This window comes from Panicum hallii, chromosome 5 (assembly GCF_002211085.1).
Source record: "Panicum hallii strain FIL2 chromosome 5, PHallii_v3.1, whole genome shotgun sequence".
Lineage (NCBI taxonomy): Eukaryota > Viridiplantae > Streptophyta > Magnoliopsida > Poales > Poaceae > Panicum > Panicum hallii.
Genome location: NC_038046.1, coordinates 17,130,481 through 17,145,143, shown reverse-complemented (window position 1 = coordinate 17,145,143; position 14,663 = coordinate 17,130,481). Strand labels below are relative to the sequence as shown.

Below are 14,663 nucleotides of genomic sequence, written 5' to 3'. Positions count from 1 at the left end.
CAGTGGATTCGTGAGGTACACGCCAATTTGGAAATCCTTTTGGAAAATTCAAAATTCACATTTTTTGTTGGAAGTTGATTAATGACGATCTGGCGATAACAAGTAATAAACGTCAGCTATTGACCTGCAAGCTAGGGGGAAGGTCACCTTGCATCTCCAAGTGCGTCTTTTTAATTGGTGTGCCGACGAAAATAACCTTTCTTAAAACGGTTATAGAGTGTGGTCTTCTTCACACCAAGCGCATTGGCAAGATCCTTGATGGTTTTGCGCTCTCTCAAAGGAACATCTTTGATTGCTTCCATGTCTATTTCTACTTTTTTGCGACCACAATTTTTAACTAACTTGTTTCTCACACCTTCTATCCCACCATAATCCTGTCCATTGCGCCACACACTCGGCACAAGCCTAAGTGGCACACCAAATTTCAGTGCAACAGCCTTGGAAACTCCATGGTGCAGCACGGGAGGATCTGTCTTCGCCAACAGCTCTAGATATATGGCGATCTTCAAGTCATCCGAGTAGTATCTCCGTTTCTTCACGTATGAACCTGAACAAAGCAAATCAAATTTAAAATCTAAAAAGGACCAATCAAGATGGCAAGATAAGCATGGTCACTATCAACGGTAGCACATCCGTCAAACATAAACAGAATGTAGTATTAATAAAATAATGTATGTTCTCGCTGTCTACTATACCACCGCCGACAATAGGATCAAGGGTACTGTATCAAGTAATGAAGCGATCCGCAGCAACTTCCAGGTAACTTTCTCAACTTTTTGAATTTTTAGGTCAAGTAACATGCAAAAGATTTATGAACTTTTGCATCAATTAACATGAAGAAGACTTCTGAATTTTGAGGTCAAGGAAACATCCAAATTAAAGAGCTGTGAACTTTCAGCAGGGTCAAGACATGATCTGTCTGCAACTAGGAGGCGTGCTACAACTACTGCAACTGAACCAATCACTAAACTTGCAAAACACTGAAACTGAACCTAATCCAGAAACTGAACCTATCTCTGAAATTAAACTGAAACATGAGCTACAACTTCTGTACCGAGTACAACAACTGGAAAATGAGCTAAACTGAACTTAACACTGGAACCATCAATTGACTAATCTGAAAGCCGACAACATCTAAAAAAAACAAAGAGATGTTGATTTGAAATTACAGTGTCGAAAGTCGAAACCGACAATATAGAGTCTTTCCCTGACCTGCAGCAACGTTACCTCCTACTCCTCCATGTGCCATAGGTCCAGCCACATCTTGCTCATTTGCATCATCTAAAAGAGCAAAGGGAGATACTCAATCTCTCTGAAAACAAAGATAAGCGCATACAGACAGCCCAAGAAATTCGCTTACCCTGCTGGCCGGTAGCATTCTCATCTCCTCCTCCTGAAGCCGCCACTCCATCTCCTTGTTCTTGTGCAGGTACGACGACGGCAAAATGAGAAGCAAGTCAGAGCAGGGAGCAAACACAAACAGGCACCGGCGTCTGGTTCATGATACTGACAATTACCTCCATCTCCATCCTCCCGCGCCATGATGTCCAACTCTACTAGTTCGTGCGCAGGGCCATCCAATCTATGGCGGGGTTGTTTAGGTCCAAAACGGGAGGCTCAAGGCTGAGGTCAAAGGGATGTGCCGCCATTGCTCTCAACTCTACACCGAACCTCCTACTGCATGCGTAGAGTAGGGAGAGGGAGGCAGTGAAGAGATGATGATTTGATCGGGAGAGAGGGCGACACCGCGACACAGATAGGTTAATGGTGCTGTTGGTTCCAATGCAACCCTGTAGCTAATGATGCTGTTGGTTCCAAGGCGTGAGAAAACGCTTCGTTGCCTGGGTATTGACTGAGTAGCTGCATTGCATGCACGCGTGAACTCTGGCGGGGCGGGGCGGGGCGGGGGATCGGGGAAGAAACGCTTCGTATGCATGCGTATTGATTGCTGCATAAACCACCAGAAAGGATACGCTCTTAGTATAAAAATAGTTTATTAGAGGGTGTTTGGTTCAAAGGGACTTATTACAAGCCCCACTAATAAACCTCTAATAAACCTCTTTTTATCTAAACACGAATAAGCCTGTAAGCCTCTCCAAAGAATACTTAGGAGGTTTATTTTCTGTGAATCTCACCAAAATATCCTTTTTTTCTTCCACTACTCTTATCTCCCTCACCTACAAGATGATGGTAGAAAGATCATTATCAACTACAAGAATTTTTTATAAACCGGTACAACCAAACCAAACACCACTTTGGGCTCATAATAAATCCCTCCATGCGAGAGACTTATGGGCTTATAATAAGTCCCTCCAAACCAAACACCTCCTCAGTTTCTTGGATATAATTTCGGTTTTTCTAAAGGGCCTGAAACGTCAGCAAATGAGTAGGAGGATCGCCTTCTGATTGTTAACACATATATTTGATCATCAAACTACTCAAGAAACGGCAGTAATAAACTGTATTTGAGAGGACTCAGAAGCCTTCTTAATCTACGCAGAATTTACACGATTAACACAATCTGAAAGCATGATTCCAACTAAAGAGACCACATGAACTCGGCCTGTTATTCCCACATTCACGTTACATAAAGCTCTAGCTTTCTCCACTGATCTGGCTCCTTTGCCCTGATGCTTCTCCAATATTTGCTGAAGCCAAATAGGTGTCCCAGTAACCAGGTGGCTCGTGGATGAAGCACGAGATCACATCGCGCAGGGTCACAACACCGACAACCTCAAGGTCACCATCCACTACATATATACGGTGGGTTATTCTTGATGCAATGCTGTCAATAACACTACCAAGGGAAGTGTCAGGGGCACAGGTGGGTGGCGGCTGCACCAGGCAGTTGTTCCCTGAATCAGGAAGAGTGGAACCTAGAGTCTTCATAAATTCAATGACAGTAAGTTGCCTGTATTCAAGAAATCAAGGAAATTAAATGGGGAATACAAAGTACTACAGTAACAAAGATCACAACATAAGATGGCCTGATACCTGAAATTCGAAAATAAGTCAGGTCTAAGCAGCAGAAAGCGAATATCCCTTATGCTCACACTGCCAACAAGTTTCCTTTTGGGCCCTTCCACTACTGGTACACCACCAATTTTGTTATCCTTCATGCACTTGAAAGCTTCTAATATTAGATCATCACTCTTCACGGTGATAACCTGAATAAAGAACAAAATTGCAATATCAGCATTTACCAATATCTGTTGCAGACCAAATACACAAGGATGTTAATACTGTAGTACTTCGCAGCTTGCAGATGTAAATTAATCAGAATACAATAGCCCTGGGGAACGGACAGGCTATTGTGCTAAAAGAGTGGAATTTAACTGAAGCAGCAATTTAAGGAGACAAAATAACCTCATCGATCGACATAAAAGGAAGTCCCAAGTCTGAAAGAGGAAGTGCAGAAATGTAGTCAAACCAATCCCTTCCTTTACACTGCTGCAGTCCTTTGACAACACCAGTCTGAGTAATGAAGTTCTTGATAACAGGTTTGTCAGGCTCAATCACTGGGACATTTCTCAATCTGTACTTGGAGAGCAATAGTAGTACAGTAAGCATGGAACTGTCTAATGTAATGGGGACAAAAGGAGACCAGTGGTATGACTCCACAATTGAACGAACCTGCAAAAAGTGAGAATGATTGAATGAGTACAAGCTAGCAGTGCTTACGCTTAAACAAGTTATCATCATGCACTGTTCATCTTAAGTAAAGGGCCCCAACAGATGGCTGAAGTAAACCTTAGCAACAAACCAGAGAGTTAAGTTACATGTATTTAGACATTAAACCAAGTGTTGGGGTATATAGCTGTAACTTCATGCAGATGAATTCTTAAATTGATTAATTTTGACAAAACAGATTTACTATTACCCATGTAGCACAAAAGTGCATAACAATTCATGATAGAGTGGATGTCTTACTGTTGTTGATTTGAAAGGTTCTTGTTCAAGCAAAACTTTGTAGAAATCTTCTCCTAAGTGATCTGCGGAAGCTAAACCATCCTTTGCCACACCCATTTCAGCAGTTAACCCACCAGCAACAGCAGCCCCTACTGCAGCTGCAGTCAAGCCAGCCACTGCCGCTGGGCCAGTTGCACCCAATGCTGTGACCCCCACTGCACCAACAGCACCCATTCCAACTCCTGCAGCAGTTGCCGATCCAGCGGAGAGAGCAACAGAAGCAAGCTCAGCATTTTCCAGTACCCAAAGGATGACTGCCGAGTAATCAATAACACCAAGATACCGCCCTTTCCAATCAGCTAGGGCCCCAGGTTCCGGATTCAGCACGGGTGCTGCCCTTATGTTGTGTTCCGAGAGAATCCTCACAGCCTCAAGAACAGAGGTGTCACCAGGAATTTCAATTACTGCACAGAAGAACATTGCGGATTATAGACAGTATAATAAACAAGATGGAATACATGAGATATAAAACAATTGAGTAGATCCGTTTGGCAGAAGTGGGTACCTCGGCCAGTAGGAACCTCAGGGAAGGATGAGACTGGAATCTGAGCAAAGGCAGCAGTCAGTGATTCTTGCAAAGATAGTGGCAGCTTCTTTTTGGATTGGATAGCTTCAAAGTAGGCATCACAGCTTGGGAATTCTGCATTTTCCTTGGACTGATCCATGTCTACAAGAAACTTAGTCAAACAGACATAATTTATCAACACATTATCACCAATTATTACAGATGCAGAACAAGAAGCATCAAGATAAGGTTTGCCAGCATACTCAAGTAGCGAATATAATTAACTCTGTTTGCAGGAACTATGTCTAGATTAGGCATCCCCTCAAAAGAACAGGGTGGCATTCCCATCATGGCATTACAACAAACACCCTACTGGCATGGTTTGAACTTGAAATCATCTATCGAAATCATTCCAAACCCCACAAGGCAAGGAATCAAGGAAAATTCCCATCCACTTTCGTACCCATGGAATCACATAAACCGACAGTAATTCAGACAACAAGATGGATTGTTAACTACAGCACACCAGAGCATGAAGTATGTATCACCTTGGGCTTGGATGCACGAACCTCCGCGAAGAAGTAGCGCTCTCAAGAAGCGCCGCCGGCTCCCGGACGAAAAGAACTGGGACGGAGGACGGACCGGCGTGTGTGTGGTTTTGGCGGATCCGCTACCCCTGTACCCTTGGCTCCAGATTCTTGGACGGTGATGGGAATTCGGAAACTGTGGGCGGCAGCTTTCTTTCTTGGCTGCAATCCAGGGGCAGGGGGCGCCCGGATGGGAGGGCAAGAGAGGAGAGGCGGCAGGAGTCGCGGGACGCGAGATGGCGAGAGATGACCGCACCACGTGTGCGGTGGGGTCCACGTGCGCAGGATTGGAATTAGGGATGGCAACGGGGAATTACCCGTCGGGGAACGCCTCCCCATCCCCGTCCCCGCAGGTAGAAAATTTCCCCGTCCCCATCCCCGTTAACATTCGCGGGGGCTAATTTCTGCCCATCCCCGTCCCCGCGCGTCGCCGTCTCGCCTGCTGCGGCGTTGCCACGGCGGCCCGGCCGCCCGCTGACCCTTGCGGCCTAGCTGCGGTGCTGCCCCCGCCGCCCGCGCGGGCGCACCTGGCCGCCTGGCGAGCGAGCGAGGAGGCGGAGGCGGCCTGCGCGCGTGGGAGAGAGCGAGAGATCGAGAGATGAGGAGGCGGCCGTGCGGGGGGTGGGGGCGGGCTGAGGGAGGAGGAGCAGGAATGGATGAGGTGGGTGTTACCAGCTCAGCGTAGGAAGTTTAGAGAGGAAGTTTAGGTGCTCCGGAGTGTCAAACAAAGATTCCCTTATCGCCATACGCCGGAGACGAGGGTGCTATCAAGAATCACCTTAGCCGCGCTGCGCTGCTTGATTTTGCAGCGGATGCTTCAAATAAAATAATATTTTTTATCTATTGATCGTTGCAGGTTGCTAGCCGTTACACACGTGAACTGTTAGTTACATGAACTGTTCCAAGTAAATTGCTAACCATTACACACATGAACTATTCCAGCAGCTTGCAACGTACAACTCAACACATCCAAACAAAAAGTCCGAAGCCAATCGAACAACCATCATCTTAAGGAAAAAAGCATCCCACCACCATCTCTAGAAAAGGAAAAGGTACAGCCTAAACAGTTCAATGGATGATCAAAACCATTCAATCCTTCAAACTCCTCTTCTCAACTTCTCTTCTCAAGAGCCATGAGACACAAGCAACCAATCCACCCAAGGATACTGGCCATCACAGTTCAATTTTTTCTCCTCCGTTCGGTCAGCAATTTCAATCTCAGTATTCCATATGAAGCCAACTATAGTTTCCCTTTGGAAGAGGAGCTGCAATTGAAGGTGCTCGATCTTCATCACGAGTTGAGTCCATAGCTTCTAGCCAAGGTGTTGTCGAATCAGGTTCAACTTCACCTATATCTCCTGCACCGTAAATCAATGGAGATATGAGCAATCAAGAGTGGAGTGATGCCAACGATGGTGAAGAAAAGAAGGCAGGTCGTATGAATTGGAGTGAGAAAGAGGATCTGAAACTAGTAAGTGCATGGTTCAGTAAAAGAGAATTCAAAAAGGGTGAAAATTTTTGAAATAATCTTGTAGCGGAATTTAACTGCGCCTTGGCATTGTGGGTTGTTGGGCTAAATTTTAGAATATTTATATTGTTTAATCGGATCTACAGGTAACTGGGGATGGGGTTGATGGACTGTTCCCAGCCCCGCAATCCCCGACGGGGATAAGATTCAGCCCATTTCATTCTCTATGGGGATCAAATTTTTACCATACCTTTTCTCTAAGGTTTCGTTCGGTTAATCCCTTTCAAAAAAGATTAAAAGAGATTAGAGAGGATTAAGAAAAATTTTAACTTGTTGAGGATTTAATCTCTCCTAACCTCCTATAATTCCTTTGAGTTCCCTTCCTCCTTCCTCCCGAACATGGCTGGAGGAATTCCCCGCGGGGAATCGAGGATCGGTTGGAAATGGGTGATCGGTCGTATTATTAAAAAAGGAATTGTTGAGGGGCACATGCTTCGGCTCGACATCTAAAACAACACTGACTGCACATAGCGTTATATATACGAGGCTATTCGCATCATATTTTTTAAAATAGAGGGGGTAATTAGAAAAAAAAGTAGGATGATACGAGAAAATATGTATTGGTTCATATCCGCTCCAATTGAATCCCTAGCCTCTAAATGACCTCAAATTAAAAGCAATTGTATAAAATTACAAATTTCCCGTTTGCCATCAGATCTTTGCGTCGAGTGGTGGATTTTTTCCGGAGTTTTTCCACGTAGATATTTCCCTAGTGATATTGCGCGCTGCCCAAGAGTCGGAAACGAAATTCAGCAAGAAGCAGGATGATCGTGCAACATAATGCCCAAGGGAAATAATTAAACCAGACATCTTTGAATCATGCGGAACAAACCAATTAAAATGGCGTTACAATCAGAATGAACTAGGTTAAATTATTGTGTATGAATGAACAAATGAAATGGAATGGGCTTTTCACAAATAAAAAAAGAAGTTGAATGGGATAAACCTACAATCTCACAACTTTTTACATCCTCATTTATTCGTCAATCGCATCGGTTAGCAGGGAGGTGCCGAGGTCAACAAGTCGTTGATGGCACTTCCACCGCACTGCTCGCCGACGTAGCTCGCGACGGCGGCCATCACCGCCGCGCGGAACTTGGGGTCGGCGACCGCCTTCTGCATGATGCTGGCCACCGGGACGACGTTCTGGCTCGACGCCGCAGCCGGCGCGCCGCCGGAGAAAGCCACGGCGCCGCTCGATGGATAGCGTCGCGGCGGCAGCACGGCCACGGGCCCTACGAGCAGCGGCGCGTCGCGCGCCCGAGCGGCCGTGGCAGTGCCCGTCGCGTCCGCTGGTGCAGACGAGGAGGAGGAGGAGGAGGAGGCGGCGGCGGCGGAAGCGAGAATGGCGGACGCCATCGCGGCGGCGTAGGGCGTGAGCGGGTGGTTGTGGGCGCCGTCGTAGGTGGTGACCAGCACGGACATGTCCGCCGCGCACCGCTGCACCTTCTTCCTGACGGGGCAGTCGGGCGCGCCGGTGCAGCGGTAGTAGGCGCGCGGGCACGGGTTGCCCTTGGCCACCTTCTGGCCGTACTTCCGCCACTGGCACCCGTCGTTCACCGTCGCCGCGCTGCTCCGCGCCCGGAAGGAGACGCGGTCCGCCGGCCTCTCCTGCTGCGGCGGCGCCGGCAGCATCAGCGCCTTCCGCTTGTTGGCCCCGCTGGTGCCGTGCTGATGGTCGTCGCTTGCCGCCCTCTGCCGCTTGGTGCCGGCGGAGACGACGGCGCGGACTGGTGGCTCGCCGCTGTCGCAGCGCAGCCCAAGGGCCAGACCGGCGGTGGGAGTCACCTCGTCGTCCCCGGCGTGCGCTCGCAGCTTTGCAGCGATGTCCCCTCCTGTGGCGCGGCAACTTGCGCCGATCGCGTTCGTCGGCCCAAGGCTAAGCGTGAGAAATGGCCCGGCCGGTTCGTCGACCAAGTTCATCTGGACGCATATGTATGATGTATTTTCGGTAAACTGAGAAATTATTGTGAAGATCTTCTTGGGGGGAAATTGAATAAACAAGCTGATTACCCTCACTAACATTTAAAAAAAAACGAAACAAAAAAGCAAATAGACTGCAGAAATGAGAAAAATGATGGCAGTCTGACCTTCTCTGCACCTCTCATCATCAGCTCCTTGAAAACAAGAGTCTTGAGCTCCATCAACAAGCACTCTTTTTCTATCTTCTCTTGTACGGTCTAGCACCTTTAATTTGCTCCTTTTCTGCACATGCAGCCTGCAGGCTCTCTTGTCTGTCTATATATAGGCCACCTGTGCCGTGCCGTGTGTGGCCCTATGTATTACCTGAAAATGTCAAAAAGCTGACCAAACTACTTCTACCCAGTGCTGCTGCTTCGTTATTAAAAAAAAAAGCGGTGCAAAAACACGGCAAGGCAACGACATTAAGCGGTTGATTAGTTCGTTAATCTCGGCGGTGGAGACGTGACTGCTTTGGTCATCGGACTCTGACGCCTTCTCCCTAGCTCATCCTGTCCGCCGCACGCTTCGTGCCTTTGTCCACGCGCACGCGCGTGCGTGTGCATGGTCTTGGTCAACTCGGTCCTGATCCGGCAGCAAGTTGGTAAGAAATTCTTCAAAAGGATTATCTGGGGTTGGGGTGCCAAGAAGAATTTTCCTGTGTCCCTTTCAAGAAAAGAAAAGATTTTTCCTGTGTCAAGACTCAAGAGTAACAATAGACTAATAGTTGTTGCCAATGCATGTAGCTGACCAAATCCGGGGTAGAATAATTGCCAGTTTCAGATAAAGTTTCTCAAAAAGGTGCTACACAGGACTAATTCATTTGAGGTTTGTTTAATTTGCTACCACATAATTAATTTTAGGCCAACTCGCCGATCTGCAGCCGGCGGCAGCACACGTCAGTGTATGTGTTCTAGCATGCACTGCTGGTCTTTGTTGGCGACCAACTGCAACAAGGCATCCTCGTTTCCCATTGAACTTGTAACAAGGCGCGTGCATTCTGGTAAAAGAATCACGTGAAAAATGCTTTTTATTATTAGCATGACTCGTAACATGTACTCTTTGTCACAAATAAATAAATGGCGTGATCTAACTTGGGCATGGTTTGCAAAACTAGTCTTTTGTTCTCAATTCCTCCAATACTTCTCTAATGTTTAATTGTTTACGCCTGGAGATAGCTCTAAAACTATACATGTCATCTAAGCAATGCATACTGCTAAAACTATTTCTCTAATGTGCTCTCTCTAAGGTTGATTTAATTACTGTTTATTAATGGTTGCAAAACTGGTCTTTGATTCTCAATTCGTCCAATACTTCTATAATGTTTACGCCTGGAGATAGCTCTAAAACTATTTCTCTAAATTGTTTCCAGTCCTCCAATACTTCTATAATTGTCTTCTATAATGTTTACGTCAAACTTTCTATGCATGTTCGCAGCTTTCGACGTGTATATATATGCTCACTCAGTACAGTCTCCCTTCATCAGTCAGTATAAAAGAACAAAACAGAAACAGTGCCGTCTACATCACTAAAAGGTATTAAGTAATGAAACAGCTTAATTGGAATCCATGACCGTACAAGATTTTCAGCCTCTGAATTTGAATTGTCCGGAGGTGATGAAAATTTCAGCATGGTCATCAATATTTTTTCAGGCGCAAGTAGTAAGCGCTGACGAACAGGAAGCCAGGATAACGTAGCAGCATGTCATGCTGCTGCCTTCGATTTGCACTAGCACTAGTATTTCCATCAAACTCGAATATGGTTTCAAAATGTACTAGCCGTCAGGTTGAGTTTCCGCTAGGCCGGTTCTTGGCAGGAAATTCTGACTTGTCTCTTGCCGTCATGATTAATCAGTATATTTCCCATTCTACGGGACCGGGTACAGGACATTTTACTGTGGAAGTCTATCTTTTCTGCGAGCTTTACTTGCCAATTGTTACTGAACGTTTTAGGGTGTTCTGTGTTGAAGGCTGGTGATTGAGTCTTCTGATTTCTGGTTCCAGAGGTACGGTTCTCAAGAATTCAAATCTTACCTTTTAAATGCATGAGACTAGAGGACTACATGAGGAACAGTTGCACTGATCAAACAATCTCTTGTTCCAATCTTAACTTGAGTTCACTATTACAAAGCCCTTGCAGATTCGAAATGTGAATATATGAATTGCTAGTTTGGAGTACAAGTTATGACGCTAGGGAAATGTTTACATGCTTCAGTATTATAGTGGGACGTTCGGTTTAAAACTAGGTCATCGGGTTCTGACAAATTAAAGTATCCGTTATTTTTGGAGTAAGGAGTTGTAGATATGTTCTCGGTTGTTTTTTTATGTATATTTTGTATAGACTAGACTCCTAATAGGGTAAGATCTCCCCATTATATAAATTTCAAGGCGGCTGATTGTGGGTTAATCTAATCGAATGTATCAAGTACTTTACCATTTTTACCTTTCCCCTTCACCCAAGTTTTCTAATACTTTTGTGGTTTCCCTCATTTCTATGGAATGAATAGATGTCCTCACTGGTCTACCGAGCATTGGGTACACTAGCATATATTTGTCTTGACGGGGTCCTATAGACAAGCGTTCCATGGATATACCGGTGATTGGCGCGGTGTTGTTCCTGCGGTATAGCACATCTGACGCGTGTTGCACAAGAGGTGCTTAGGGTGTGTTTATATGAAATCATGCCCTACACTGAACGCGTAACAGTGTGAGATCTATAGTGAGCATGATACGCAAGACACGTCGTCGAAGGAAATAAGGAATTGGAGCATTGCAGGGCAACACGGCTAGAGGAGCCATTAGGGCGCGCGACACTATGGTGTCGCTTTCACCATGGAGATGATGAATGAACAACAAATTAGGTTTGGAAAAAGAGTAGAGGAAAGGAGAAATGGAAAAGATAAATTTGATTGATTCGATTGTAGGGGTCGGTCGGCCTTGGCAGGAGCAGAGGTCTTGCCCGTTACAATTCATCTATGCGAAAAACACGTCAAAAACAGATCCAAAACTCAATCTACAACCCTATTTTGAACCACTTGTGATTTTCATAGGATGTTTCATGTAAACGGTGGAGATTTCCAGCCAATGTGACAGAGATTTCCACCAATTCCTGAAAATTTCTGCTAATTCCCAGAATTTCAGCCAATAGCATTTTCTGATCGCCATAACTCTCACTCGAACTCTGAATTGGGTGATGCATATGTCCATTTCGATTGTTTCGACGAGGGCTATCAAATGGTGAACTCGATTCTACAGTTTGGCTTCATCTTGCCTTAGGTCCAAGCTATTATTTGTCTTTTCTTGCTCGAACTCACTTTAACCTGGCACGGGCTAGCTAGGGATGGAAACGGATTGTGTAAGGTGTAGGTAGAGTAAATACCCGTCCACGATAATATCCGAAAGTTCAAGTTTTACCCATCCTAGCGAAGGCTATCAGGTAAAATTCCATATCCGTACCCATACCCGACGGGTTTGGGGTACCCATCGAGTCTATTCATAAGAGCACAAATAATAATCTAACAAATAATAATCTAATGATATAAATAAATTTAGTCCGAAGATACCACCCATACAAATCAATGCAAATCTTTATGGTATAAAGATCTAAACACTCCGTCTAACGTGATTTATTCTTATCTTTGGGATCTTCTTTGTAGTTGCATTCAAGAAAATTTTTGAGTCAAGTATTTCATATGAGAAGCAACAAGCAGTGATAAGGTACACCGCTAGCAAATAATTAAGCAAAAACTCACTTCTTATTTATAGTTCACACAATCTCACATACTAGATCTTTGTAGTTCATATAATCTATATTAGAAAGAGACTAAACATGATAATAATATAGGTTCTCTAGGTCACAATACTTGTATTTCGGGTACCCGCAGATAACAGTGGATGCCCCTACCCGACCCGCCTAGCTCATTTCAGGTACCCGACCTGATCGTGCCTGCGGGTGAGATTTCATACCCAGTGTTCACCTACACGGGCTACATGGCCGTGTACACGGCGTGTAAATGTTACTCGATAGGTAGACGTGCAATTTAGGCTACAAACGGTATATTACACGTTACATGGCATTAGACGGGTTACACGGTGTGTAGCATGGAAAAAAGTTCTAAATGAGCGAGTACAATGCCGTTTAGGGTGAGCAGCGTCCTATTTAGGAGAAAAGAACATATTGTTCAAATGTCATGTTTAAGGATTCAATTTTAATTCACACAAATTGGATGCAAAACTCTACAATAGCCTTTCTCACTTGAAATTATCTTTTAACTATTATTATTATTATTTTAAGCATTTATACATATTACTATACTTATGTTTGTCAATATAGTAAAAAATGTGTAATCTGTGTACGCCGTGTACACAGTTTACACACTACACAGACCTACACCGACCATTTACCGTTTACCGTTTAGGTGAATACTGTTCGTACCATACCCTCACCTACCGGGTACGAAATATGCACATACCTATACCCGCGGGTAGGATTGTCATCCCTACCGCATGCCAATTTTAGGTGTCAATAGGGTGGTACTGCACACTTTTATGTTAAAACACTTTTTGACGACCCCGCCAGGACGAAGAAGGTATTTCAGTTTTGATAGCTGCATTACTCTAAGAATTATCTGAAGCAGACATTCAACGAACTGCCTCTCTCCTATTTTTGGGTAATGATGGGTACATGAGGTTGTCTGATCTTTCCGCAAACATTTGAAATACATCAACCCAATGGGTGGTTTCGGACACCATTATACGCATAATTTCAGAGTTCTATTTCAAAATAAACGATAGGAAAGGTGTCAGATAGTGGATTTAAGGCCCAAAAAGGTATCTTCCTTCAGGAGGGATAACTGTCGATGTGTCGGCAACCCGACACAAGCGATCTGGCTTCCGATTAACAAAATTTGAGCCCGCAATCAAAGCACCACGTTATCTCTTGGTTATCAACTGTGCACTGCTCGGATGATGTTGCCATAAAGGCTAATTCTTGCCTGTGAATCGAAGAATACAAGTAAGAACAAGAAAGAACGTAACAAAAATTGCTGATGAATGATTAACCTCACGAAGTTGGAGTTTCACGAACCGATGACAACGAACTATTCAAGATAGATTTAATCCAAGCAAAAATCCAATCCTAACATGGGTGACGGCTACTGAATATAAAGGTTTAGGGACGGCCACAAAACCCCAGACAAGCCCCCAATGGACTCCAACACAATACACGGTTCAACGGTCCAAAAACTGGTGGTGCAGCACATGATAGATTCTAGACGTCCACTTGTTTTGATGATTTCTGTTGACTCACACAAGATAATAACGTGGAACTAGTGGTATTGGAAAGCTTATCTTTTTACATTTCTGTACGTATGTAGAACATAACAAATGAACACCGTATATGGCTTGGGCGATGATTTTAAGGCGGACTGAACAAGGACTCCGAGTTGGATTAAAAGTTGGTATGTTGTGGACCTCCACTTAGCATGCATCCATGGCTCTTTTCAATTACTTTTTAAGCTTATACATTGTTTCTAATCATAATAATTTTATTAGGTAGCAAATCATTCTTAAAATTACTGAGTGTACAGGAATAAGCTCACCGTATGTTTTTCGTGAATGGCCGTGTGTATACTTATCATGTCCACATCAGGTAATAAAAAAAAGGCATCACTAAGATAAAGGAAAGGCCACTCTTAATCAAGGTGATAAAATAGGGAATGATCTACAGTACATTATTTGTTCCTCAATCCGACTTGTGAAACTATGATTAAATTTTGTAACGCCTATTGATAAAGAGGATATTGTAGATCTAGTTCATGTAATCCTTGTAAAAAAAGGCCAACCGCTGGTCTGCTGTTGACCGGAATTTAATTCGTCTATCTGAAGCTGAATATGTTGAAAGCATTGAAATCACATCCAACACTTCCACACTTGGAAGGGAGGAGAAAAACCTCAAGTCATGCTCATGATCGATTGCATTCATATCAATCCAAAAAACTTCTGGTTTCAAAATGAAATAGTTTTATTTGTGCAACGAGCAAGCAGAGGAAGAGGCTGAATTCCTCGCCGGCATGCTTTTGCAGCTCGGCTAAGTGATGCAACCCTATTGCAAACAA

The 14,663-nt window shown here is 44.5% G+C and overlaps 2 protein-coding genes across 3 annotated transcripts; both read right to left on the bottom strand.

The window, feature by feature from the left end:
- Nucleotides 1-2,403: 2,403 nt before the first annotated feature.
- On the bottom strand, nucleotides 2,404-5,689 carry LOC112895068 (SNF1-related protein kinase regulatory subunit gamma-1-like). Its single transcript, XM_025962938.1, is given in 7 exon segments — nucleotides 2,404-2,645; nucleotides 2,647-2,911; nucleotides 2,995-3,167; nucleotides 3,367-3,633; nucleotides 3,931-4,373; nucleotides 4,475-4,636; nucleotides 5,044-5,689. Coding segments are annotated over 6 exon segments (1,461 nt in total). The 5' UTR covers nucleotides 4,635-4,636; nucleotides 5,044-5,689; the 3' UTR covers nucleotides 2,404-2,492.
- Nucleotides 5,690-6,012: 323 nt separating this feature from the next.
- On the bottom strand, nucleotides 6,013-8,795 carry LOC112895154 (probable WRKY transcription factor 47). Of its 2 annotated transcripts, none has more exons than XM_025963033.1 (2): nucleotides 7,540-8,788; nucleotides 6,013-6,419 (listed from the first exon to the last, which is right to left on the bottom strand). In XM_025963033.1, exon 1 carries the CDS (start codon nucleotides 8,612-8,614, stop codon nucleotides 7,586-7,588), a length of 1,029 nt encoding a protein of 342 aa, XP_025818818.1. In that variant the 5' UTR covers nucleotides 8,615-8,788; the 3' UTR covers nucleotides 6,013-6,419; nucleotides 7,540-7,585. The 2 variants fall into 2 exon arrangements, with proteins under 2 accessions (XP_025818818.1, XP_025818819.1); XM_025963034.1 differs by lacking the exon at nucleotides 6,013-6,419 and having other exon boundaries at nucleotides 7,405-8,512; nucleotides 8,680-8,795.
- Between the last annotated feature and the right edge of the window lie 5,868 nt (nucleotides 8,796-14,663).